The sequence below is a fragment of the Corvus moneduloides genome, chromosome 8 (genome assembly GCF_009650955.1).
Source record: "Corvus moneduloides isolate bCorMon1 chromosome 8, bCorMon1.pri, whole genome shotgun sequence".
Taxonomy (NCBI): domain Eukaryota; kingdom Metazoa; phylum Chordata; class Aves; order Passeriformes; family Corvidae; genus Corvus; species Corvus moneduloides.
Genome location: NC_045483.1, coordinates 33352687 through 33377054, shown reverse-complemented (window position 1 = coordinate 33377054; position 24368 = coordinate 33352687). Strand labels below are relative to the sequence as shown.

The following is a 24368-nucleotide window of genomic DNA, read 5'->3' as shown; positions in this document are numbered from 1 at the left end:
AAACGTGTGAACCTGATCAAAATGGGTTAATGAGAGGCAACTGGCAGAGCAGAGCAAGGCAGAAGAGGAGCACGACAGCACTTTGAGACCTCACGGGGCTGGAAGTTGTGACCCTGGGTGAGCAGCACAGGAGCCTTCCAGGATTCCCTTGAGGAAACAGCGTGACCAAAGTTCCTTTGTGTCCCCTTTGCTGGTTCCCCCAGGCTGTGGAGATGAGTGGTCACCTTCCCTTGGGTTTTTATCTTGCTGCTCCACTGAGTTACCAGCGAGGTCAAACACAGGTGTGCCCCAGGGCTGGCCAGGAGCGAGGCCATCTTCTGCGTGGCACAGCCCTCTAGTGTTCCCTGACCCCAAACAGGGAACAAGCAGCTTGGAGACCACCTTGCAGGGAAGATGGCCCAGCCGAGGGTATGATGGCAGGGGACAGGGGAGATGGGAAGGGCTGTGGGGTGGATTCTCTGTGCCTGTTCATGGATTCGCTGTGCCTGTAGATGGCACCTTTTCCTTTGCTGAGGAAGAAAGAATAAACCGAGGGGAAGGAAAAAAAACAAGCTGGTGAGGTAGGGCTCAAAGCTAAGAGAAAGGTGCTTCACATGTGTGGCATGAAGTGACTCAGGGTAGTTGCAAAGTTGTCTCCTGTCACTGCCACTGCTCTTGATCCAGATCACCTGGATCGTCACTGAACCCTCTCCAGTTTACTAACATTCCCCAGCAGTAAGAAATCACAAGGGCTGAGTGAAAAGTGCTTCCAGCTGCAAAGAGAGTTGCTCCAAAGGGTTTTTTTTACCCTCATCAACCCATTGTGGATCTAACAAGCCCAGCCTGGGGCTGCAGGGTGCTCTCAGTGCCCCTAGCAGGGGATGTGCCCTGCTGGCCCCAACTTGAGACAATTCTGCAAACAGGCTGCTTTGGGGTCTGCAGAGTGCAGAGGGCTTCAGCCAGGTCCTGGCAAGGCTTTTTGAGGCTCACCAAAATCACCTTGACCCTTCTTGCCATGTGTTATCACCACAGCAATGCTTGGTCCAGGGGTAGCTTGCATGGACCCACCTGTAAACACAAGCTGGAAGATCCCTGAGGAATTCCCACAGAATTAGGTATTCAAAGGTGAGCCCAGTTTCTGCCCCTCCTGCTGCCTCCACAGGGACTATCACCTTCCAAAGATGCAATTTGAAACCCAGTACTTCTGTACTTCTAAAGGGAAAAAAAAAAAAACAAACAACAAAACCAGCTGCTCTTTCAGTGCTTTTATTCTCCAGAGAGAGAATTCCAGCAATCCCTTAACTTTGCTCAGCTTTCTCACCAGCCTCCTTCACTCATAAATTCCTAAACAAACAGTGTGATCCTAATATTGGCCTTAAAATTCTGTGTGAAATGGACCTGGAAATTAATTTCACACCGGAAAAGCCGGCTCACTGTCAGCCACAGCACAGGTGGTTGAAAAGAAAACTCCAAGATGGCTCTACAAATTAATTGTGACTCGGGTGAGAAGGTAGCAGGTGGGGAGCTGCTTCCCTCACACTGCCATCCCAACCCACGCAGCACCATGGGGTGCTAGAAAGCTGTGGGAGAGGGAGGATACCACCACTCCCCTGGGGCTTGTGGTCTGGGGGGACAAAATCACCATGTTTCCCCCCAGAAAAGTGGAAGCAGGGGGCATGGGCTGCTTTTTCCCGAGCATAAAAGCTGCCCTGCATTTTTACACAGGTTTTATTTACTGAGGAAAAAAAAAAAGGGATAGTACTTTGGGGAAGCACTTCCAGGGACCCTTGTGGGAGACTCCTGGGGAAAAGGAGGCGTGAAGAAATGACGGATGGCACAATATTGCACGGGCTGGTTGTCAGGCAGTGATGTCTGTGCAGACCCTGGAGTCCGTGGCAGAACGTGGTCCCTGGCAAGCAGAGATAATTCAGTATCTGAGTGGGGCAGGATTTTGCATGTGTCCGTGGTTTACCTGCTTTCCATGTGATATTTCATCTATTTAGAGACAAACGGTGATCCCAGCTCTTGCAGTGGAAGGCAGGCAGAGGAGTGAGACATTGTGGGGAGAGCTGGATGCAGGAATGTTCTGTGACTGGATGGAAAATGAGAGGGGGAGAAGCCCTGCAGTACAATTTCAAGGTTGAGTGAGTGGTGCCAGGAGGCTGTGAAAGGCTCTGCTGAGCTGCTCTATGTTCACAGACAGGATGGAGAGGGGATCTGCCTCAAAAAAAAATCAGGTTTCGCTGTAATAAGTCTGTGGGGAAAGGCTGGGATAGCAGGGAGGTTAGTCCAGCTCTCCAGCTCCCTGCTTTTGGCTTGGTGTTAATTATGATCCCAGTAGCAACTGGGAGCATCTCTCTGCTCACAATGTATCACTTTCTTCTATTTCCTTCTTTTCCCCAGCCCTGAACCTGTTAAAAGGCACATCTCCCACAGGCTGGGTCTTGGAGTACCATGGATTTCTCCAAACAGGAGCTTGGGAACATCAGCTCAGTGTCCAGCCTACACACAGCTATTGCTGTCCCTGCCTGATTTAAACTGGGCTTGACAGGGAGGCACAGATCACAAGATACTGAATTCCTGTGTGTTTTGTGAACCTAGGCACTGAAATCCTCCCAGTCCTCCCTCTCCTCTTCAATGGGAAAGGCTGCAGCCTGTACTCCACTGGGAGTGGGACTGGGAGTCCAAGCCAGACCCCCAGGCCAGGAAGAACTCGGCCTTGTTAGAACTGACTTATGTAAAACAGGTGACACATCTTCAAACCAGTCAGGATGTGAGCAGAAATCCATGGTGTGAAGCCAAGGCATAGGAACCTAGCAAAGGAGAGGCATGCTCCTGTTTAAGTAGAAACACTGACCTGAATTTATCAGGAGAGTATCATTAAGTGAGACATCACCTGTGCAAAGCCAGAGCAGGTACAGGCACCCAGGCCTGAGACATGTCTTCACCTATGGTTTTGCTTTGGTTCCTCTCTTTTTTTGTCATTTCTTCCCCTCATTAGCTCCCTGACTTTGTGGATGTTGCTGGGATGAACACAGCGTGAGGATCCTGGCTGTGTACACGCTGCATGGTGATGAAGAAGGCAAGGAGGGGATGAAGGCCCCGGGAGAGAGAAACTCCCCAGAGCAGGTGGCTCAGCTCAGCGGGGTGCTCAGAACCCCAAACAGGTAACACCTGCACCCTTTGTACTCCTGGTGACCCCCAAGGTCAGTGCCAGCTACCAACGCCAATTCCTTAAGGAACCTAACACAGCCAAGGTGTGATGTGAGGAAATTATCTGCCGGTGCCTTAGTCAGCTGCAGAGAGCTTATTGCATTCACCTGTTTGCCAGGGACTTTGGGTTCAGCCCAAAGCAGCTGCACGTGTGCCAGGGCTGGCTCTGGGGTGTGAAGTGCTTGAGGCTTAGCCAGGTTTGGTGGAGGAATCCCCCCCATCCCCAGGGAGTACCAGGAGCAGACCTGTGCCCAATTCCAACCAATCAGCCCGGGAGCTGTGTTAATGGCATAATTAGAAGGAGCGGCTCAAGAGAGGCAAAGGCTTAATTACCTCCACCTATGCCTGCAAGAGCATTTGCCTAAGGGTGCTCCAGGATGAGGGGAGTGGAGGTGAGTGGAGGGGAAGGGTCCTCACATCCCTGGAAATGTTTGAAGCCAAATTGGATGAGGCTTGGAGCATCCTGGTCTAGTGGAAGGTGTTCCTGGCCATGGCAGGGGAACAGAATGAGATGATTTTTGATGTTCTCTCCAACCCAAACTATTCTGGGATTCTGTGATTCCTAGGCAAGGCTCCAGGGTGGGCTTTAGCAGCACAAACCGTGCTTGTTTAGCATTCTAATCAAAGCTGGTCGTGATGGGGTTGGGTGCGATGGTACAGTTCCACGGGCCCCATGTGGTGGTGGGAGGCCGGTGTGTGCAGCAGCGCAGGACCCAAAGCCCTGCCCGATCCAGGGACAGGGAGTCACCCCCTCGGTGAGAGGATTGGTGTCACTGCAAGTGGCTTTTTATGGCTTTGTTGCTTCCAAGAAGGCAAGAAATGGGGTGAAGCAGTGGCATTTGGCCGTTTTCCCAAAAGCTGCTTGTGGGGAGGTCTTGGACCGGAGGCAGGAATGTCCTGCCAGGCTTAGGAATGCCGGGAGGACACAGGGTTGAGGGCAAGGAGGGTTTGGTCGGAAGTGTGGCTTGGCAGCACGGTAGATAGGAGCCCCTGCCCATGGAGAGCGAGGCTCCGGGTGCCCGGGGAGAGCAGCTCGGCAGGAATATCCATGCGGCTCTCCTGGCACGCCGTGCCCGGATCGCTTTCCTACTCATGTATGATTTACGTGCTCCGGGCCCTGCCAGCTGCTCCCGCGTGCAGGTCAGAGAAATAACAACATTAGCAAGAAAAAAAAATAATTAAACCCACCGAGGCTGAGTTAAACTTTCAGTAACCAGCACCCAGTGCCGGCTCGGGCTGAAGTTGGATTTGAGGAGGTGACTGCTGTTTGGGGGCGAGCCCTGGATTTGGGGCGGCTGGGAGTCCCCAGGGAGGGGTCAGGAGCGGGGGAAGGTGGAGCCGGCGCTGAAATCCCGGGTACCTGGGCGAGGGGCGCTGCGCCGCCCGCGTCAGTGTCTCCTGCGCTCCTTCCCTTTCCCTCCCCTTCCTCCTCCTCCTCCTCCCGCGGCGGCTCACGCGGCTCGCAGGGCGGCGGGGGGGGGCATGGGGGGTCGCCGCTGACACCGGGCTTCGAGATATCCACCACAGGTAATGGCCCACCGCTTTTCCTTATTCCTCGTGGGTTTATTCATTTGGGAGGGGTGGGATGGGGGGCGAGGAGGATGTGCGGAGGCGAGGGCATCACCCCCTCCATTTCCCGGGGGGCGGCTTTGCGCGGGGTCTCCCTTCCAGAACCTACTTTGTTTGCTTTCACCGAGCGAACAGATTTTTTGGGGGGCCGAGCCCTGCTATTATTATTATTATTGTTATTCTTTTGGGCGGGGGGACGCGCTTAGCGCGGTGGTTTCCGTGGCAGTAGAGGGGGAGCCCAACCTTTCTCCCTTTTCCCTAAAATAACACTATAAACGTACGGTGGCATCCGCTGTCCTGCCCCGAGGGAGCGGGCACGCTGCCCCCTCCTCCCCCTATCCCCGGCTCTAATTTGGAGTTCGGGCTGCTCAGAAGCTCCAAAGTTTCTGGGATAAGCCAGGGTTGAACTTCTTCCCAGACGTGGGAATGCCACGCCGCAGCCGCGCGTGGGGGCTGAGCCGCAGTGGAAGCGGTGGGATTTTTAAATCCCCTCCAAACACTATTAAAATAGCAGGACAGCGCTTTAAAATGTCAAGCTTTCCCTGAACGTTTTGAGAAAACACTTTATTTTAGATTACTTTTCCTCCTCTGATTCTTTACTTGCTGCTGCTTTCTTTCGTCTCCTCCAGAACCTGCAGACCCTCTTTCCTTTAAATCCGTGTTCTGGCCACCTTGCCGGCCACTATCGCTTCCCCAAGCTGCCTCTTTTATACATCAGCGTTTTCCAGGAGGAGAGGGATGCTGGAATGGGACATTTCTTACGCTGATGTGTGTTTTCTTTGTAGTTGCTTTGGGTTTTTTAGCCTGTGCTGGGGGAAAAGCCGCGTCTGGCAGCGGATTCCTTGGGCAGGAGGGCTGGCAGAGCTGCCGGGGCTCGCTCTGCTGGGGCTGCATGCAACAAGCCTGTCTTCTTCCCGAGATCTTCCCGGTGCATCCTGCGGGAGCCTGGGCTGCCTCGTGCATGTGGGGTAGAGCGGTGCATTGAGATGTTTTAAATTTATTTTTTTGGAGAGTGGGGGCTGGGAATAAAGTATTCCCATGGAATACTTGCATTTGTGAAAATCCAGGTGGTTATTTTGGCAGAGTGAGTTTTGCCTTTGTCTCTTCTTCTCCCCTGTCCTGTCAAAGGAGGGAGGGAGAAATTGCTGTGCAATTCCGTTTTCCTTCGCTACTTCTGTCCCTCCCCAGCACAAAGCTTTCTTGTTTCGGAAGGAGTTGGGATGGTGTAGTGAAAAACACAATGTTTTGTTTTAAGATCAGGTTGTAAAACACCATCTTTGTGGGAAACTGTAAAAATTGATGTTGTCCCTTCTTTTAATTTTTAACTTTTTTTTGTGATAATTGGGAGCAACAATGTCTGGAAGAGGTGGGAGCCGTGGAGCTTGGCTGGCTGCTGTGGCTGAGCCTGGGAAGGGCCCCCAGCCCATGTCCAAAGGGACTGTGTCCCTCTGCCAGGAGCATCACCTGGGTACAGCAGGGAGGGAGGCAGCACCAGAACCATTCCTGCTGCCCAGCTGCAGTAATCTCCAGAGTGATGCCCATGGCATGGCAGCTCCTCTGCTGACCTGGTGCAAGGAAAAAGGCCCTGCAATCCTCTTCTGAGCACACCCCGGAGCAGCTGGGGGGAAAGGACCTCTTAAAAAGGATTCCATTTATGAAGTTTCTTAGATGTTCTGTGCGGATGGTCTGGAGCACAGATTAGTTTTGAATTTAAGAAGCTTTAGGATATGGGATTGGCTTGATGAGGGGGCTGGCCTGTGGCCTCTTGTTAGGGTGTAAAATATCCCAGCTGCTCGCAGCCAGGCTAATTGAGCTGGAGCTTTGCTTTGGGAGCATGAACAGTTCCATGTGCAACCTAAAACTTCCATGTTTTTTTCCCCACTATAGTATCCTTCTTCCTCCAATAAGACTTCTAATAATGTTGCAGGATAAATATAGTTATTTTGGGGCTTTTGTGGCCTAAGGCCTACAAATGTGAAAATTCCTGCCTTTGTGCTGATGTTATCTGACTGTATTTCAGTGTGTAGATTCTGCAGCTGAAATGGGGAGAAATTGGGAATTCCAATGGTTAAGACCCAAATCTTGCAGATGTCCTGGATCTTGCCAGTGGTTTGGTAAAGACCAGGATGCTATGGCAGGGGCTGGAGTAGCATTTATCCGTGGGCTGTGCTCAGCTTGAGGTTTCAGTGTGGGCAGGAGATGTTAGTCCAGGGGCCTGGTGCCTTTCAGTCCATGAAGGTGAAGATTAGATGGCATATTAGGAAGGAATTCCTTGCTGTGAGGGTGGGGAGCTCCTGGCACAGGGTGCCCAGAGAAGCTGTGGCTGCCCCATACCTGGATGTGCCCAAGGCCAGGTTGGATGGGGCTTAGAGCAAGCTGGGATAGTGGAAGGTGTCCCTGCCCACGGCAGGGGCTGGAACTGGGTGGTCTTTAAAGTCCCTTCTGACCAGCGGGGCAATCCTGGCACACAATGTCACTTTTGCAGCCTCCTGGAAGCGTCCATTTCAACCCGTGTCCTGGGGCCAAGGACCTGGCTTGCAATGGAAACTGCTCTGGGTGTGGGAAGGCTGTGCTGTCCCTTCAGAGCCTCTGCCAGAGCCTGGATTGCTTTGCCCTGATCTGTGGGTTTGATAAAACAGCTGCTCTCCCAGGAAGAAAGAGGTCCTGCTTGGAGTGAGCTGGGGAGAGAGAGTCACTGGGGGCAAACTTGTGATGGAAATAGAGCAATGTGCTGGAGGCTGGGCATGCTGCACCTTTGGAAAGGGCATGTAGGAGAGGGACTGGACAGCTTCAAGGGCCCTCAGCCACATCTGGGGTCTCAGGAGGGTTCGCATGAACAAGCCTGTCACTGGTGATGGACTGCTGTCATTAATCCAAATAATTTCATCCCTGCTGCATGCCTTTGTCTTTCTGTTCAATCCCTGCTCCCCAGGGCTGCTGTTTGGGATTGAGGGATTTTGAGGGGGTTCCTCGTAAGTATCCCCATCTTCCTTGCCGTGTGCTGTCTCTATCTTTTTTTCCTGCTCCTACAATTCCAGCCAGCGAGTGATTACCCCAGTGTGCCCATGGTGCTGCTCTGCCCGGCGAAGCTTCCCTTTTATTAGCTGGAACAGCCAGCGGGCCTTGGAAAGGTCTGGAGCAGCAAAGTGCCTCTCTCTGGAAGTTAAGTGAGCTTTGTGTGAATGCAGCAAGGACACTTCCCTCTTGATTTGGATGAGGCAAGAAATGGCCTGAGAGCCTTTGCAGCTCCAGTTCACCAGTGTGAAGGTTTTTTGTGGGTTTTCTTATAGTTGTTTTATTTTTTTCCCTTTCTTCTGAAGCATCCCTTTTTCCCTCTGTTTTTAAGATCTACCATTCCAGTCACCAGAGGCCTGAGCAAAGTAGCCTTGTTGCTTCTTTTTAGTGTTGCAAACACCCAGCCTGGAGCTTAGGGGCAGCTGGGGGCAGGGAGATGGGATGAAATCCCAGGTGCACACACACCCGGGGTCCTGGACTTGCAGTGGTGTTTACCAAGGGAGATGGAGTTAAGTAACTCACCCATCTCCTTTGGCAGGGCTTTAAAATGCAGCTTGGTGACTGATTGGGAGGAGCTGGTGGTTCTGAGGCTGGTGACTTGCTCTTGAGGCTGATGCTGAATCCTTTATTGCTGTTGTGGGGGGACATCTTGGGGCAAAGCCTGTGCCCTGCTCCCTCCTGCTGCAAAAAGGGGATCTTCACCTTGAAAACTGTACCTGGACATGGCAAGGAGGGAGGTGCCAAGGCAGTCCCTACCAGCAGATGCTTTTTTCCCCTTTAATCCCACTTCACACATATCTTGTCCTCTTCTTTCCCCCAAACCAAGCACAGCTCGTGTGCCCAGCTCTGGAGTGGCACGGTTGGGAACCCCCAGGGTCTGTAGGCACAGGCTGGGTGGCAGCAGTACAGACACTCAGGAATCGTGTGTGGGAGCCCGAGGATGTTGAACACTTCTCCTGCATAGTTTTGATGCAGTGCTTGGAAGTCCAGCCAGGCTGCTGCCTGCTCTGGGTGAGGGGGAGGCCTTCTTCTTCCAGGCAGGGCACAAGAAGAAAGTGTCTGGCATCCCATTCCTGAGCAGGCTTGGAGTCAGGCCTTCAGCATTCTTACATTTGCCACTTTGTCCATTCCTGTATATTTTCTAAGAGCCTGGAGAGAGGGTCCTGTCTTGTGAGACCAGACTGTGTGTGTCACTTCTCTGCATTCAGCTTTCCACTTTCTCCTAAAGCAAGGATTCCCACCCTTCTTCCCCTCCTCCTTTTTTCCTCCCTCTTTTTTTCCTTTAAGCCAAGCTCTGTTGCTGTTGGCTGCTTTTCCACCTTTTCATCCCACGTTAGCATCATCTGCTCCACAGCTTTGCTGTGTTGCTTCCATGTGTTGGTGCAGCCCAGGAGCCTGTTGGCTTGGTCTCTATGCCCCATCCCAGCCTTCCTCCCAGCTTAGGAGCTGCTGTTCCAGCTGAACGGAGGTTTTGTGATGGAAAATGGTTGCTATGAGGCCTATGGTGACTAGCAACCAGTGCTGGAGACTCTGAAGAGCCAGTGCTGTCCCACTTAAAAGGATATAAATCAGGAATCTCCATTTCTGTCTCCCCAAAAGAGAAGTTGCCCTTGCCATGGAGGGATGGGTGCCGGTGACTGATGCAGCAGGGAATAGGAACCCTCTTCCCAAAGCTCCCGGGGTGTTATTTTAATATTCCATGGATGCAGACGTTGAGTTGGATGCATTATTTGACTTTTCCTTGGAGATGCCACAGTTATGGTGTAGGGTTTGGTGTTGCTTATGCAGAGTGGGGTAGTTATTGGGATTGTCTTGTGGCAGTGACTTGGAAAACCAATGTCATTTCCAACCCAGGCACAGCCTTCCTGCATGGACAGGAATGTTTAAAGATGGCATTTCCTTCTGAATCTGGGTTTTTGGTTAAATGATGTGTTAATGTAATTTTGCAGCTAATGTTTGATTCCTGTGGGAAAGCAAATGTCTGGAAGCCCCAACCAAAATACTTTCACTCCTGTCCTTGTTTTAAAATGGAAGTAAACTGCTGGAAGCGTGGGAAACTTTTGGGTGTTAGTAGTTGTTAGTAAGGAGCAGCTCGAGCTTTTTCCCTGGAAGAAGAAAGGTTTGAGTACCCCAGTTGGGAAGTGCAGAGATTTGTGGGGAGAAAACACCCCTCTCTCCAGCCTTCATTTTGATTTTGGGGTGAAGGAAGGAGAGAGAGGATTTTCATGCTCTTTTCTCCTACATACACCATCTCAGGTGGGTTGTGGCAGGTGCCAGCAGCTGTGCCCCTTATTCCCTGTGGGCATCCATATCCCTGCTCCCATGTGCATACCAATATCCTGGCCTGTATTTATTTAACCGGGAAATTTTATTTTCTTTCGCTGCAGGGAATAGAAAGCAAGAAAAAAAAAAAGGGGGGGCAAATTTTTTCACTGGGAACAAATCTCATTTTCAAGAGTCCTGACAAAATGAGCCATAAAATTACAATATTTCAAAGTGCTTTGTAATTCTAGTGCGGACGGCTCTTCATCACAGAATCCGAAAGCTCAGAAAATATAAAACTCATTAGATTAAAATAAACCACCTACTGCACGGGAGAAAAGCTTATTTATCAATATCAATTTACTTCTGATTACCCTGTTCTGCAATTTGTTATTTTTGGGAATTATGACTTGGATATGGCTCATGCCAATATGGGGGTGGGAATAAAAAAAAAAAATTGGAATTAAGTTGTAATTTTTTTTCCTTTTGAATCCTACTTATTGTAAAGTCCTGGCCAAGAGGCAGCAATAAGAAGAAAAGGTGAATTTCTAGCAGTGCTTTTTTTAAGCGGCAGAGGGACGAGGAAGCTGGGAAAGCAGGAGAGGCTGTTCTTTTGGTGTGAGGGGTGGTGTTAAGCGATGTGCTTGGCCAAAGGGGATCCCAGGGGTGGTTTTTTGGATGCGTGTTTGGTGGTGGTCCATGCTGGATCTCCTGGCTGCTCTTCCAAGGTGGCCGCAGTGGCAGAGGAAGCTTGGCAGAGAGGGGTCCTCCAGCAGCTGGATGGATGCTGTGGGTGTGGTGGCATCCTGGTGACATCTCAGGTACTTCCACCCCACCTCCCACATCAAATCCTGTGGGTGGGCAATGCTGTCCCTCTTTGGGGGACATCATTGGTGTTTTGTTGCCAGAAAAGGGGCTCTTTTGGGAAGGCACAGAGTTTCCTCCTGCGGTGGCCGTTCGGGAGATGCTCTGATTTACACTTTCATTTCCTCTCTGTGCCCCTGGCGCAGCGCGGAGCAAACAGAGAGGTTGGAGCTGTAAATTTTGAGGCTCGAGCATCGCGGTGCTGTTTGGGGAAGGGAAGACCAGGCGGGGGGAAGAAGGGACAGGGGTTCTGGGGATGATTAAAGATGCCAGCATGGAGCAGCTCTGCCAGCCGGGCTCCGGAACGGCAGCTCCGGCGGAGGCAGCGGAATGTTTTGTGTGTGCGCAGAGCCGCTCCCGTAGGCAAGCGCCCCAGCAGTGCATTTAAAAATAAACCAGCCCGGGTGCAGAGCCTGGAACTGCTGTTAAAGCACCCCAAGAGCAGTCCATGGCCCGGGCTGGAGCACTGGGAGCGTCCCTGCTCCAGCGTTCCACGGAGGTGAGGTGCCAGGAGGAGGCTCCTGGAGCATGGCTGGGGTGGGTGCGTGCCAAGGGCTGGAGCAGGTGGGATTTGCCACGTTTAGGGATGCAGCAATGCTGTTGAAGCAGTGAAAAAGCCGCTTCTCAGGCTTGGGAAAGGAGGAGGCATTTGGAGAAAGCAGGCTGAAAAGCCTTTGCTTGACCTAAGTTGATTCCTAAACTTTCAAGCCCCAGATTTGTTTGCACTGTGGTGTTTCCTCAGCTTCCCATTCCCTGACGCTCTGTCTGCTGCTCTGTGTGCCTTGGGAGCAGCTGCCAGTGGATGGGGAAACCTCTGGTTTAACATTAATGCTTTGGCAGCCAGGAGGAGACAACAGTTGAGCTCCTGGGGATGCCTTGCCCAGAGACATTATCATGCTGGAAACTGCACCAAATGCTTCCTCTGAAGACCCTCATTCAGGCACAAGGTGCAATTTAATCTGCTCTTAGTCACAATTTTTTAAGTTCTCCCCAGAGACTTCTTGATCCCGTTCCTTAAATTTGCAATATCTGAGTGAACCATCTCGAAGAACCAGTGAAGAGCTGCAATATTAATGAAGACAGAGAAAATCAAAATGACATTTCAGGCAATTACTTACATAATGAAGTGACTGACTTGGAATATCCAATATTTAGATTTATCATGACACTCGAAAGGGGATGCTGTCAACCGCCTTTATTTCTACATCACATAAATTGTTTTTCCACTGCCCTGTTGCCTTTTAAACATGGGCTGTGAAGATGGAAAATGTTCACGCTCACTTGGGCTGATAGTGGTGCTGTTTGAGAAGAAAGTTAGTGTTTTCCTCAGTGCCATTTTGGCATTGCAGAAGGCAGAGGAACCCATTTCCATCGCATCCTCTCTGGCTGCAGCACCAAGAGCTTGGGCTCTGCATTCCATGCTGGATGCAGGGGTCTGGAACAACAGTGCTGTCTGAGATTTCCTCCTCCCCAAAACCTATTAAAGCAAGGGGAAAATTGAGATGTTTGGTGTTTTTTCTTTATTACAAGAATCTATTCTGCTTTTGCTGGCCAAACATAAGTATTTAAAGGGATTGTCAGGATGCCTGGTTCCTGGGAAAGTGGTCATTTTTGTTTAGAAACTGGGCCTTATGGATGCTCTGCTGACACCGAGCACTCAGAAGTCAGAAGCTTGTCATGGGGTAGAGGTTTAAACTCTCCTGCCCTGACTGTGTTTTCTGAGGCGATGGGCATGATTACACCTGTCTTCTCAGGCTTGCACTGAGATACCTGAAGATGCACCACAGCACCATTTTTCTTGTCTAGGCACAGACCTCTTCATCCCAGAGACTCTCTGTAGCAAAATAGCGGGAGAAATTAGAATTTCAGGCCCTTTCTGCAGTGACAGAGTTGTTATGAGCTGTCTGCTTTGACACATCCATCAGTAACAATAAAATAGGTGTAGCTATTGCTTTGGAGCTCCTTTAGGAGCCTCCCTGAGGATTCCCATGAATCTCTTAAGGGGGGCAGAGCCCTTCACCCTTAGCTGGGTTGGGATAACTCTACCCACTGATGTGGGTAGAGCAGGATGCTGTGAAGGGAAGGTTTAGCTGGGTGACAGCTCCTCTCCCTGGAGTGTCACCTCCTCTCTCTGTCCTTGGGGCTGCTGCTGTCCCAGCTGGATCTGGTGGGAAAACATTCCACTGCCCCACAGCTTGCAGAGCACTCAGGGAAACATGGAGAGCTTCAGAGATGCGTCACTGGGGTGTCCTGTCGGTCTCAGGCTCTGCCTGAGGAAGCTTCTGGAGGTCTCCTTGTGCCTTTACACTCTGTGTAATACATGTGATTTATATTTGCCTCCAGGGTTGGAATGTTTTAAAATCCTTGTGTGCAAATTTCCTTGCAAAGCGAGACTTGGCTGAGGTTTTGTGGGGTTGGTTTGGAAAAAGCTTTGGGGTTGATGGTCTGAACACCAGGTGAGGATGTGGCTGTGCTGGCAGCTCCCTGGTGCTGTTTTATTCTGTTTCCTTAGAGTGAGTAGCCCTGTGCTGTGTTGAAAATTTGGGAGGCAGAGAGGGCTGAGGACACGCTCGGCAGCCTCCCTGCCTCCTGTGCTCCTGCAGTGCCTGCTCTGCAGCCACCCAGGTGCTGTGAGAGGTTCGAGGAGCTCTGTTCCCAAATCTTGGTGCCTCTCCAGTGATTCTGGGTCAAGCTTCCCGCACAACTCTGCCAAATCATCTCAGATCCGGCTGCTGACAGCTCACTGCTGTGTCACTCCCAGGTCACAGCAGCTCTTCCTTTGCTCTGGTGCTGGAGCGGCTCATCCCAGCTGGGGCTGCTCCTCTCCTGGTCACGGCGGTCACTGTGGCTTGTCCCCTCACATGAGAGGATCTTTGGGAAGAGGAAAGAAAAAAATGGAGCACCTCCACCAGGTTAATCGTGGTTTCTATTGCTAAGAGGATGTTTGGGGGCTACATGAACTGAGAAACAGAGTGTTGATGTCCTGAGGGTTCCCCTGTGGCATCAGGGAACCTGGGGCAGGGCTGTACCCTGAGCCTGATTTAGGGAGACAAGATCGTATCTGTCAAGTGCTGGACTTGACACTGCCTCTCTTCTTTGACAGGAACCATGAAGCGTCGTGTGGCTGCTGCCAGCACCTTCCTGCCTCTCCTCTTGCTCCTGGGGCTGGTCTCTCCAGGTAAGTCTGTCTCTGCTCTCTCCCTGCTCAGTGCTCGTGTTTGCAAGGTGTAAAGGCAATAATTGCTGTCTTTGTCGTCTTCTGATGGATATACAAAGCAGCACTGCTGGGGCGATGTGGCTGCTACAGGTGAGTGATCTCCTGTCTCCATCCCGTGAAGTCCTGGGGACCTGCACATTGTGCTCCCACTCTTCTTGTAGTCCTTACTGGCTGCGCATGTGGCATCAGATGGCCCTTCTTGTGAGAGAGCCGGTGGGACTGGAAAAAGCCTTGGAGGAGGAGGGATGTGCTGGTCAACCCGACAGTGGTAGATGCTCCTGGTGTATCTTGGTGAAAAGCCCTTGGCAACTTCCAGGTGTGGATTCACCAAGGCAAAGCTGGTGCTGGACCTGACATGAGGTCAATTTACGTAAACAAAACCTAAAGAAAACTGGAGGCAGAGATCACAGGCAGGGATGTAAAGCAGAAGCTTGTTAGCTGTTCAGCAGCAGAATATTGCTGACAGGGCTTTCCCCATGCTTTCAGCAGCAAAGTCGTTACCTGAACTGTGCTTTAATATATGCTGGGGGGAAAATAACTCCTATCTAAGCTGCAAAACCTCTTTTCTAATTTCCCATGGCGGGAAAGGCAGGGCTGTGGGCCAGAAGAGCCTCCACAGTAAGCCCTTCCCACTGATGCTGTGGGTCTTTCGTGGCACAGGGGCTTCTGGCAGGGAGCTGGTGGGACAATGGCCTTTTGGTGTAGAAAATGTGCCTTTTGGGACAGGTTCTGGCATATCACAAGGTGCATAGGAGCTGTAAATGTACAGCAAAGCCCCGTGAAAACTGGGATTGTTGCATGACCGGCCTAAACCCCCTGGGTGCTGGTGTAGGGAGGGGGTGCCTGTGTGGCTCTTGCTGATAAACAATAGCCAGTGTGTGTCTGTTTGATAGCACTGTGCCCTTTGGAATAAAGGCTTTTTTTCCCCCTTTTTTCCCCCCTCCTGAAACCTCGAGATGGCTTGCCCAGATTGGCAGCCTGATTAAGCAGTCAGTGGATGACATTAGCTGTGAGTGACAGGCGCAGTCAATCTCCCTCTGGTGTCGTGTTGGATCAAGGAGAGCCTCACTGGGAGCACTGCCCTGGTGCTCCTCTGGGAAGGGGAAAAATAAGGAAAAAAGACAATCTAGCAAGTCCTTCACCCCCCTCCCCCCTCCCCCCGAGAGGTCACTTGCCAGGGTATCCCATTGGAGGTGGGATGGCGGGGTTTGCCTGCCCAGCTGGGGACTTGCTCCCTCATTGCAGTGAGAAACTGCAAAGCCTTGGACAGGCAGCACATGGAAATGGGGATTTGGAGGTTTTGCAGCTCAGCAGCGTTCCAGCCCTTCTCTCCTAAACCCTGCCCAGGGCTTGGGTTGTCATCTCCGTGATAAGCAAGTGCTGGCACAGCTCCTGTGCCTGCCATAGCCATAAGTGCATGGATGCCCTCCCACACACCCTGGGCACTGCAGGTGACGGAGCAACTCTTCCCAGAAGGTTTGTAAAGCTCCTGGTGAAGCAATGAGCTGGGATATAATGGACAAGTGGAGCCTGAGTGGGCTTGGAGTGTTTGGAAGAGGATGGTTTAGCTCTGGCATGACAGTGGAGTCTCCCTGCTCCTGCCTGGCTACTGCTGCAGGAGGTGAGCCCTGGAACCTTCTCTTCTCCAGGCTGAACGCCCCCAGCTTTCTCAGCCTGGCTTCAGAACAGAGGGGCTCCAATTCTCTTAGTGTCTCCGTGGCCTCCTCTGGACTCTATCCAGCAGGTCCATGTCCCTCCTGTGCTGGGGGGACCCCTTCTTGTGTTGAGGGTTACAGGGAAGGTGCATCCCAGGGTATAACTGGGTGGTTGTGGCAATCTCTCAGAAGGAAATGCCAGTGTTTATCCTGGGATTTGCAGCTCAAAGCAGTGTCCTGCCTTTAGACCCTCCCTCAGCAATTCCAAGCTCTCAGGTGCTGGTCTCCCTCCTCCCTGAACACACAGATCCTGTGTGCTGGGTGGTTTGAAAGCCTCCCAGCACCTGCTGCAGCTGGATTTGGACAGTGCAACTTATTTTTAGCATGCTGATGATACTAAGAAATGTATTTTGCAACAGAAAGGTTTTGCAGAAGTGAGTCTTGTGTGCTAAGGGCTGCTTGGGGTGTTCTAGCCTCATTTGCCCCTCCCAGAGCCTGCTGGCCCCAGCGTGGCAGCCAGTGACAAGTGTGCTGCCAAGCCTCTGGAGATGCTCCTAGCCCTCAAATAATCCCCTCTGTCAGGTTCCTTTTTATTTTCTTTCCAGGTACTTAACTCCAGAGGTTGGGATTTAAATGTGCCTTTGCAACAGTGCTGCCTCCAGTGCTTTCCCATTTCTCAGGGTGTCTAACCAACCTGGTGCCTCAGGAAAGAGGGCAGCGTTGAAAAATCCCCGTCTTGTCATGGAGGTAGCCCTGGGGGAGCTGCTCTCCCATCTTGTGCCCATGTCCCCAGGAGCAGGTTTGTTGGGATGCACACCTGAGACCTGCGTTTGAAAGGTCTCAGGAGCATCTCTCTCCTTTGGGTGCTTGGGCAGGCAAAGAGGATTCTGAAGCTTGGTCTGGTTCCTGTTTCTCGAGGTGGGATGCTGAACACGCTCTGCCAAACCTTCTTGGGAAATCATTATGTGCCTCTCCCGCCACCTCTTTCCCTGCAGCCCTGGTACAGTAGGTCTTTCCTGGTTGACTCTTTCCCTGGCTCAGGCTGCCTTTGTCACTCTCCTACGTGCTCTGCACTTGACGCTGTCCCCTAATGAGGCTGCGGGCCAGGGGCAGGCTCACGAGCTTCCAGCGCCGTAAAAACGGGAGTGGAAAGGAGTGAGCCTGGTTATTAAAGGTGAAAGGAGGCAATTAGAGGGAAAGGCAGCCGGGTGATGGGAGAAGGAAGGAGCACGGGGGTTTGCTGGGGTGGCTGACAAGGCGAAAGGCTCTCAGCCATGGGAACAAAGCGAAGGTATTAGTCATGGGCTAAACCAATAATTGATGCTCCTGGTCCCTGTGCTGTTGGCTTCCCTCTTCCCCTAAGCCTTTTGGAAAATATCAAATCCAGAAAGATTGGTAGAGGGAAGTGGCTCCCCTGCCAGCTTTTATGGGGGACCTCATGCTGCTTTCTGTCCTTCTGCTAGCTCTCATCTTGGGGGTTACCCCTTGTCAGCATGAACCCAGTGCCCTGTGAGCATTCCTGAGCCTTTCCCAGCCGTGCTGGCCCGTGCCAGGGAAATAACTCCTTGTTTTCGTCCTCTTCCCAGGTCAAGGCAATCGCCTGCCATACTTCATCAACTACTTCTTTGACACCTACCTGCTGATCAACGAGGACACACCTGTGGGTAAGTGGGATGGGCCTGTGGGCAGCAGCTGCCACCACACTATGGAAAAGTACGGAAAAGGAACGCTTTTTTTTTGACTGACAGATGGAGCTTTTCTTTCTTTATTTAGCTGGGGATCAGTTTTTAGTAAATGCAGAAATCGACCCGGTCATTCTTGGCGCCTTCCCAGGCTCTCAGTCCATTAAACTTGTGGTCTTCAATCAGGGCTCGTGACTGGCTTTTAATGCGGGAGGAATTGATTGGGTGGCTGGGGTGGAGCCTGTGGAGATCCCTTCTCCCACCTCCAGCCGTGCAGCCCAAGCAGCACCTTCCTTAAGAAAGGGCTCTTGCTGCACCCACATCATTAGCAGAGCTGTCAAGGGTTGGAAGAGTCTGGAGGGGTCTCCTCCAGGACTCAACCAGTGCTTCCAGCTGAGCCTTCTGTCCCTTCCTGGGTCCCCTTGGTCACGCATTTGCAGCCCCTGTGGGATTTAGGGTGGTGTCTGAGCAAGCAGGCAGGATGTGGAGTCTTGGTTTGGATGGATGGTGGAGGCTCCTGTGTGGTAGCTGAGCTCTGCACAGAGATGCATCCTCAGGAGAAGCCCTGGGAAGGGAGCAGGAGTGAGAGCTGCTTGGGAACAGCTTAATGGAAATGCTTCCTCCCAGAGCACCTTGCTCTCCAAGCACTTGAGCTTGAAATACCTTATGGGAATTGGACTGAACTTCTATTTTGCCTGAAAATAGGGGAAGATTTCCTACAGCCTGCTTTCTAGTGAGACATTATGTGAGTCAAGTTGTTCTTGGAATTACTTTGGCAGTTGAATTTCTTTTTTTTTTTTTAAACTTTGTATTACACTGTGTCTATGTATAATTGACTCTTAAGAATATTGGCACGTTGGGATTTTGTTTCCAGATGCACCGGAGGGAAATGTCAGCCTGGGAAGTGTTGACACACACAGTTGTTTCTGTGTTTCCTGCTTTTGGCAGGTGTTTTCTGAGTTCAGGTTTACTAACTTTAAAAAAAAGCAGCATCTGGAAACACCTTTCCGAGATCCTGAGTGTGAGGAGCAGAACAGTGTGTGGCACCTGTTTCCTGGAAAAAAAAGTGTCCCTTTTTGAGGTCTGAGTGCCCATTCCCATGACATCCCTTCCCTCCAAACCCAGCCGTTCCCTGCCTGCTGCCTGCCATGTCAAAAGGGATCTTAAGCAACAATTAAGAGATCATTCCCCCTCTAATCACTTACAAGAGTAAATTAGTTTTGTCAGGAGCTATTAAGACAGAGAGCTTGGAACTCATTAGGTGAGATTGGGCTGAGGGAGCTGCTGGCACTGCCGCTGGTCCAGGCTGATTAATTTCTCCCAAAACATCATCAATGCCCATCTGTTTCATTTAGGTCTGGGGAGAGCAATTTTCAGGTGGACTGACCCTGTAGTCAGTTACTTCACCCAGAAGTAATGGAAACACACACACATGCAGAGGGAGTCAGAGATGGGAGCTCCAGGAAGGTTCTGGGAAGGGAATTGTAGGAGAGGGGGGGGATACTTGGAGAGCAGGATGAGGAGGGAGGATGGTGTTGGTTGGGCTGTTGGTGGCATGGGCAAGACAGGTTCCCAGGAGAGCCTGTGCCAGCTGCCAGCAGCTGTATCACCCTGTGTTTTACTTGGAAAATGGGAGTACTGGCTGGATAACACCCCTTGGGAGAAGAGTGTGCGGGAGAGGGACTGTCCATCTTTATCCTGCTGCTGTTTGTCTTAAGCAAAATTATTCCAGGGGCCATTTTGCTTAATCCCAGACCTTTTGGAGGGCTGTGGATAAGGGATGCTATGGACGCCAGGTGAGTTGCTGGAGGACCCTGGCAAGGCATGATGTGAGCTGGGAGGGTGGCATTGATGCCACTGGGGTGACTGCAGCCCTGGATGTGTCAGCAGGTGGGAATGGGCAGGCAGCATTCCCGGCTCCTCTTGGTCGGGGTCCCTGCTGCTGCCAAAGGAACGTCTTCTTAGCATAATGTAATGACTGGAGTCTAATTGCCCAGCAAATGGATTTGCTGTGAGCAGGACAGGAATGGGAAAATGAAGATGATCCATCATGTCAGGTCTGTAAGTAGCCTTATAACCACCTAGCTTGGATTCACCCAGGTTTCTCTGAAAGCTTTCATGCCTCAATGCCTTGCAAAATGCATGACAAAAGAGGCCATTCAGACGAGTGTAATTCCACTTCCCCTTCATCCTAGCAATAACATTTTAGCGTCACTGGAATAATGTTGTCTTAAAAGAGTGGGAAACACTTCAACCACTGCACTTGAGGTGATAACATGCACTTGGCCTTGCCCTCAGGCCATGTTGTGTCAGGGAGCACGGTCACCCGGGTGGGGATCAATGTGTCCCCTCCTGCCTATCAGACCTTGGTAACTCCTGCCTTGCTTAAAACCAGGAGAGGGATTAAGTCTGGATCTTAGGCCAGGTTGGATGGGGCTGTGAGCCCTTGGTCTGGTGGGAGGTGCCTGGCAGGGGGTTGTAACAAGATGATCTTTAAGGTCCCTTGCGATGCAAACCATTCTGTGAAGGACTGGTGTCCCCTGCAGAGCCTGCTCAGGTGAGCAGTGCACGGCACAGGGAAACCTGCTGGGATGACCATTCCCTGGGCAATGCGAGTGTGAGGAGGTGCTGCTCAAGCTGGTGACAGCACCTGGGACAGCTGGCAGGTGGGGAGGCTGGGCTCCCTCAGGACTTCTGCCAGGGCTGCTGGCTGTTTGGTTCCCATACTTATTCCTGGGTAGGAACGTCTACAGCTGAGGCCCTCGGCTCTCCACCCCACCAGCTCACCGGGATGCTTCCTGTGACTGGTGAGATGCTCAGCCCTGGGTCCCCCAAATTCAGCTGCCTCAGCACCTCCTCCCACGTATTAACCTGGGACAGCGTGGGGCCAAGGAGAACCCCCAAGTCAGCAAGTCCCAGGGTCAGGAGCACTGCAGAGTGACAGCCCCAGACAGTGCCCGCTCAGCGCCATGTCCAGTGACCCGGGCTGTGTTTGCTGCTCAAAGCCCCCTTTTCCTTCCCTCCTGCTCCATGGCTCTCCCAGGAGGCACAGGCTGTGCTCTCCATCCCGGGGTCCACCGTGCCCAGAGAGCAAGGTGGATGGATGGATTGATGGATGGATAGCTGACAGGGAATTTCACAGGTTGCTCTGCCCTCTTTTTGCTCTGTGCAGCTTTTGCTGAGCTGGCAAATGCTGTGACCATGGATATTTCTTCACTAAATTTGAATAGGCAGAGCTAAACCTTGCTCTTTATAACATCTACTTCAGAATGGGATGTAGCAGGCACTGCCCATGGAGTTGTGGCTCTCCCAGTTGTGCCCCTGAGGCTGCTGCAGCCTAAGAAGAGCCAGGGATAGTGGAGTGCCACTGAGGTGTGGGTGTACTTTGCTGGCTGGTGGTGATTAAAGGGTTTAGGTTGGTGTGTGACACCTCGTGCCTGCTGAGACACAGAATTATTTCGCAAGAAAACTAAAGAGGAACATGGTATTTCACGGGCAGGGTGTTCTGCAGGATCCTCATGTGGAGCTGGGGCAGCACATCCCTCTGATATTTGTGGATGATTTGATTTAATTCTCCGTCCTAGACAAGGACCAGGCCAGAGGGCTTTTTTTCTCCAGGCAGGGAAGACTTCCATCCTCCACACTCTGTATCTGTCCTTTCCAAGTCAATGATCTCTTCCAACACAGCTTTTTGCTGCTGTGCTCTGGTCCTGGACAGGGAGATGCTTTGGCACCCAGGAAAGGTCCCTGGGGGTGCTGGGCCACTCAAGCTGCTGCTGAAGATACGGTTGTCAGTGTGGGATTGAACACGGGCTAAACCTGTTTGATCCCACAGCTGTCAGCATGTGCCGGCCACTGTGGTGCCCGGGCTCCTCCAAATGCATCACTGGAAGGAAAAAAACAAAACCAGCGCTGGCCCTCTGATCCCTGCATCCTTCTGGACTGATTAAATCGTTTCAGAGCTCAGATATCCATGCACGAGGCTTGGGGGCGGGGGGGGGCGCATCTGATGGGGACAGCTTTGGATGGAGGACTGTGGTCAATGTGAGCACAGCACAGCCACCAGACCCTTTTCCCTTTGGTGTCTCCGGGTCTGCCCCCTCACTTGCAGGAGCGTGCTGCTGTTGACGGAGAGGGGGGATGTACTGCTCTTTGTCCCTCTTACTCAAACTAAGGAGTTAAAGCTACAGAGAAAACGATGAATTAATCTCGATGCACCACGGGGTTACAAATCACAGTGGCAAGACCAGAAAGTACCCTGGAGGCACACTGTTAATGAGGTGCTAATTGGTTAACAAGGAGGTGGGGCTCAGGATGGCTTTAAAGTTTGGGATTAGCTCCTCCTAGGAGCAGGGCAGCAGGGGGAACACCGGGAGCCTCTGTGAATGATGCGAGGCAGGCTGGCTTTTAGCAAAGTTTGGTAAAATGGGAAGTGCTTTTGGAAAAGCCAGTGGCAGTGGTAATAGAGTGGATGGAGAGCTTGGAAAAGCCTCCATGAAATATGTGTTAAAGCAGTGACTGTGCCCTCTTCACGCCTGGTTGAATCCGTGGAATGGGGCCTCTGTGCCTGTGTTTGGTCTAATCAAAGACACCCCCTTCTCTTTAGAGATGCTCTGTCCAAATTTGCTGTTTGGTTGGATAAGCCTCCATCCAGCTTCACCAGCTTCAGCCAGGAGTCACTGTCCTCTTCATAGCCAGGGCTGAGCTCTTAGTGGGAAGATTCTCCAGAACAGCACAGGAAGGACACAGACCTGCTGGAGTGAGTCCAGAGGAGGCCATGGAGATGCTCCAAGGACTGGAACCCCTCTGCTCTGGAGCCAGGCTGGCAGAGCTGGGGGTGCTCACCTGGAGAAGAGAAGGCTTCAGGGAGAGCTCAGAGCCCTCTCCAGGGCCTAAAGGGGCTCCAGGAGAGCTGGAGAGGGACTTTGGACAAGGAGTGGGGGGGCAAGACAAGGGGGAATGGCTTCGCACTGCCAGAGGGCAGGGTTAGATGGGATATTGGGAAGGAATTGTTCCCTGGGAGAGTGGTGAGCCCTGGCACAAGGTACCCAGAGAAGCTGTGGCTGCACCATCCCTGCAAATGTCCAAGGCCAGGTTGGCTAGGGCTTGGAGCAGCCTGGTGTAGTGCAAGGTGTCCCTGCCTGTAGCAGCGGGTTGGAATGAGATCTTTTCAAGGGTCCCTTCCCACCCAAAGCATTCTGTGAGAGGTCAAGAGAGGCTGCCCATCCCTGCTGTGCTGTTGCCTCTGATAAGCTTTAGCTGATGGTGGAACCAGGCTGCTGCATATAAAAAAATCCCCAGCTGGGAGGGCAAACAGAGTAAAACAAGTGGGCAAGTGCATGGTGGCACTTGGTCTGTGGCTGGTTACAGAATTTGGGGACTATGTGTGTTAGCACTGACATGGGAGCATGGGGTTCATAATGATAAAAAACCCCACAAAGCTGCTTTTGTTGTTTATCTGACAGAAATAAGGTGACTTGGTAAGTACTGGAAGATCTTAAACTCCTTGGTTTGCTTGCTGGGTGGGCTGCCCAGGAAGCAAACACCCATGGGGTGTGTATGTGCAGCAGGCAGAATTGATTTGGCCTTTTAGGAAGGGTAATTCCAGAGGAATATGCTGTGACAGACTCTGGCTGTGACAGAGATTGCATGTTTTTGAACCTGCCTTACTGTCGCGGGTTCGGTTTGTAACCGGGCGGAAACACCAATTTAGTGTAGTGGTTTGGTCCAAAATACTCATTACTGTTTATCTGCTGTGAGATAAGAATTAGGAGAAATGCAAAACAGGCACCAAACTTGAAAGAATATAAAGAAGTTTATTAACAGACCTAAAAGAAGAAGGAAAAAAAAATTATACCATCTTCAGAACTCTCCTCCTCCCCCCACCTTCCTCCCTTCTCCCACCGACAATGTTCAAAGACAACCCTTAAGATGTTCAGTCTGTTTACCACTTCCATAATAACCTTGTTCAGTCCATTTAGAAAGAGAAGTCTCTTCTTGCTCATGCTATGAAAACATTATCACAATGAGACAGCCGCCCACTTCCAAATATTGTTCAGTCCATTTAGGAAGAGGAGTCTCTCTGCCTGCGTGTGAGTCCTTTCCCCCGACTTGCAGCTTTTCCCGCAACTGCTTTCGAGGGTCCACTCTTGAAGTTTTTTGGGGTACAATTTTAAGGTTGAGCCGTTCAGAAACAAAAACAGAGGCCCTTCTCCTTCCCTGGGAGCAAAGGGTCTTCATCATCTTCATTGTTAGGAATATCTCTGGGAGCATCTCTAGGGACTGAGGTTTTCTCCTTTCCCGTTTGGAGCAAAAGTCCTCATCTGGTTCATCTCTCCCTGTCCAAACTTCTCATGAAATTACAGCTGCGTCAGCATCTGCCTATCTCAGCGCAGGTGCTTTTGCTTGCGAGCTGAACACTCCACCCCCCATATCTTCATGAAATTATAACAGGATACTCTGATATATCATAGCTTCACAACAGAATTTCAGCTTTAAGCATCTCCTCTCTCTCTTCCTTCAGGTTTTCAGCTCTTCACAGCAGTAAAAAGGGTTAATCTCACCTCGGCCTTGCAGCTTTGCAGCTGGAATGTTGAATTTTTCTTATCGCAGTGGAGAGGGGGGAGAGCCGAGCCGCTCCAGCTGCCCACGGCAAGGCAGTGGGGGGGGGTTCCACGGCTGGAACAGGTCCATGGCTCCAGGATGGCCGTGGCCCGGCCCGGCCTGGCCCAAGCAGGGCCTGGCCGGGCCCGCTGGCCCCCACACGGGGCCCGCAGCCGCCTGTCCCAGCGCCGGAAACGAGAGAGAGCTTGGAGGGGGAGTTTGCCTATTCTTAAATGTGGATCACAGAGGTGATCACAACTTTAAGTGGCTTAGAGAATTGTCCATATCCAAACTGGCCAGCTGATAGGT

The 24368-nt window shown here is 51.6% G+C and overlaps 1 protein-coding gene across 18 annotated transcripts in view; it reads left to right on the top strand.

Annotated features, from left to right (window-relative positions):
* The first annotated feature begins 4190 nt into the window (after nucleotides 1–4190).
* The window catches only part of CDH23 (cadherin related 23), a 183203-nt gene continuing 163025 nt past the window's right edge, over nucleotides 4191–24368 (top strand). For 5 of the 18 annotated variants that reach the window (XM_032116134.1, XM_032116128.1, XM_032116138.1 and 2 more), the window contains exons 1-3: nucleotides 14009–14080; nucleotides 16380–16573; nucleotides 17361–17438. In XM_032116134.1, coding sequence (XP_031972025.1) covers nucleotides 16408–16573; nucleotides 17361–17438 — 244 coding nt within the window. In that variant the 5' untranslated portion in view covers nucleotides 14009–14080; nucleotides 16380–16407. Of the gene's footprint in view, nucleotides 4333–4367; nucleotides 4449–4546; nucleotides 4720–14001; nucleotides 14081–16379; nucleotides 16574–16628; nucleotides 16775–17360; nucleotides 17439–24368 lie in introns of those variants that run through there. The other 13 variants (XM_032116144.1, XM_032116137.1, XM_032116130.1 and 10 more) reach the window with 8 other exon arrangements.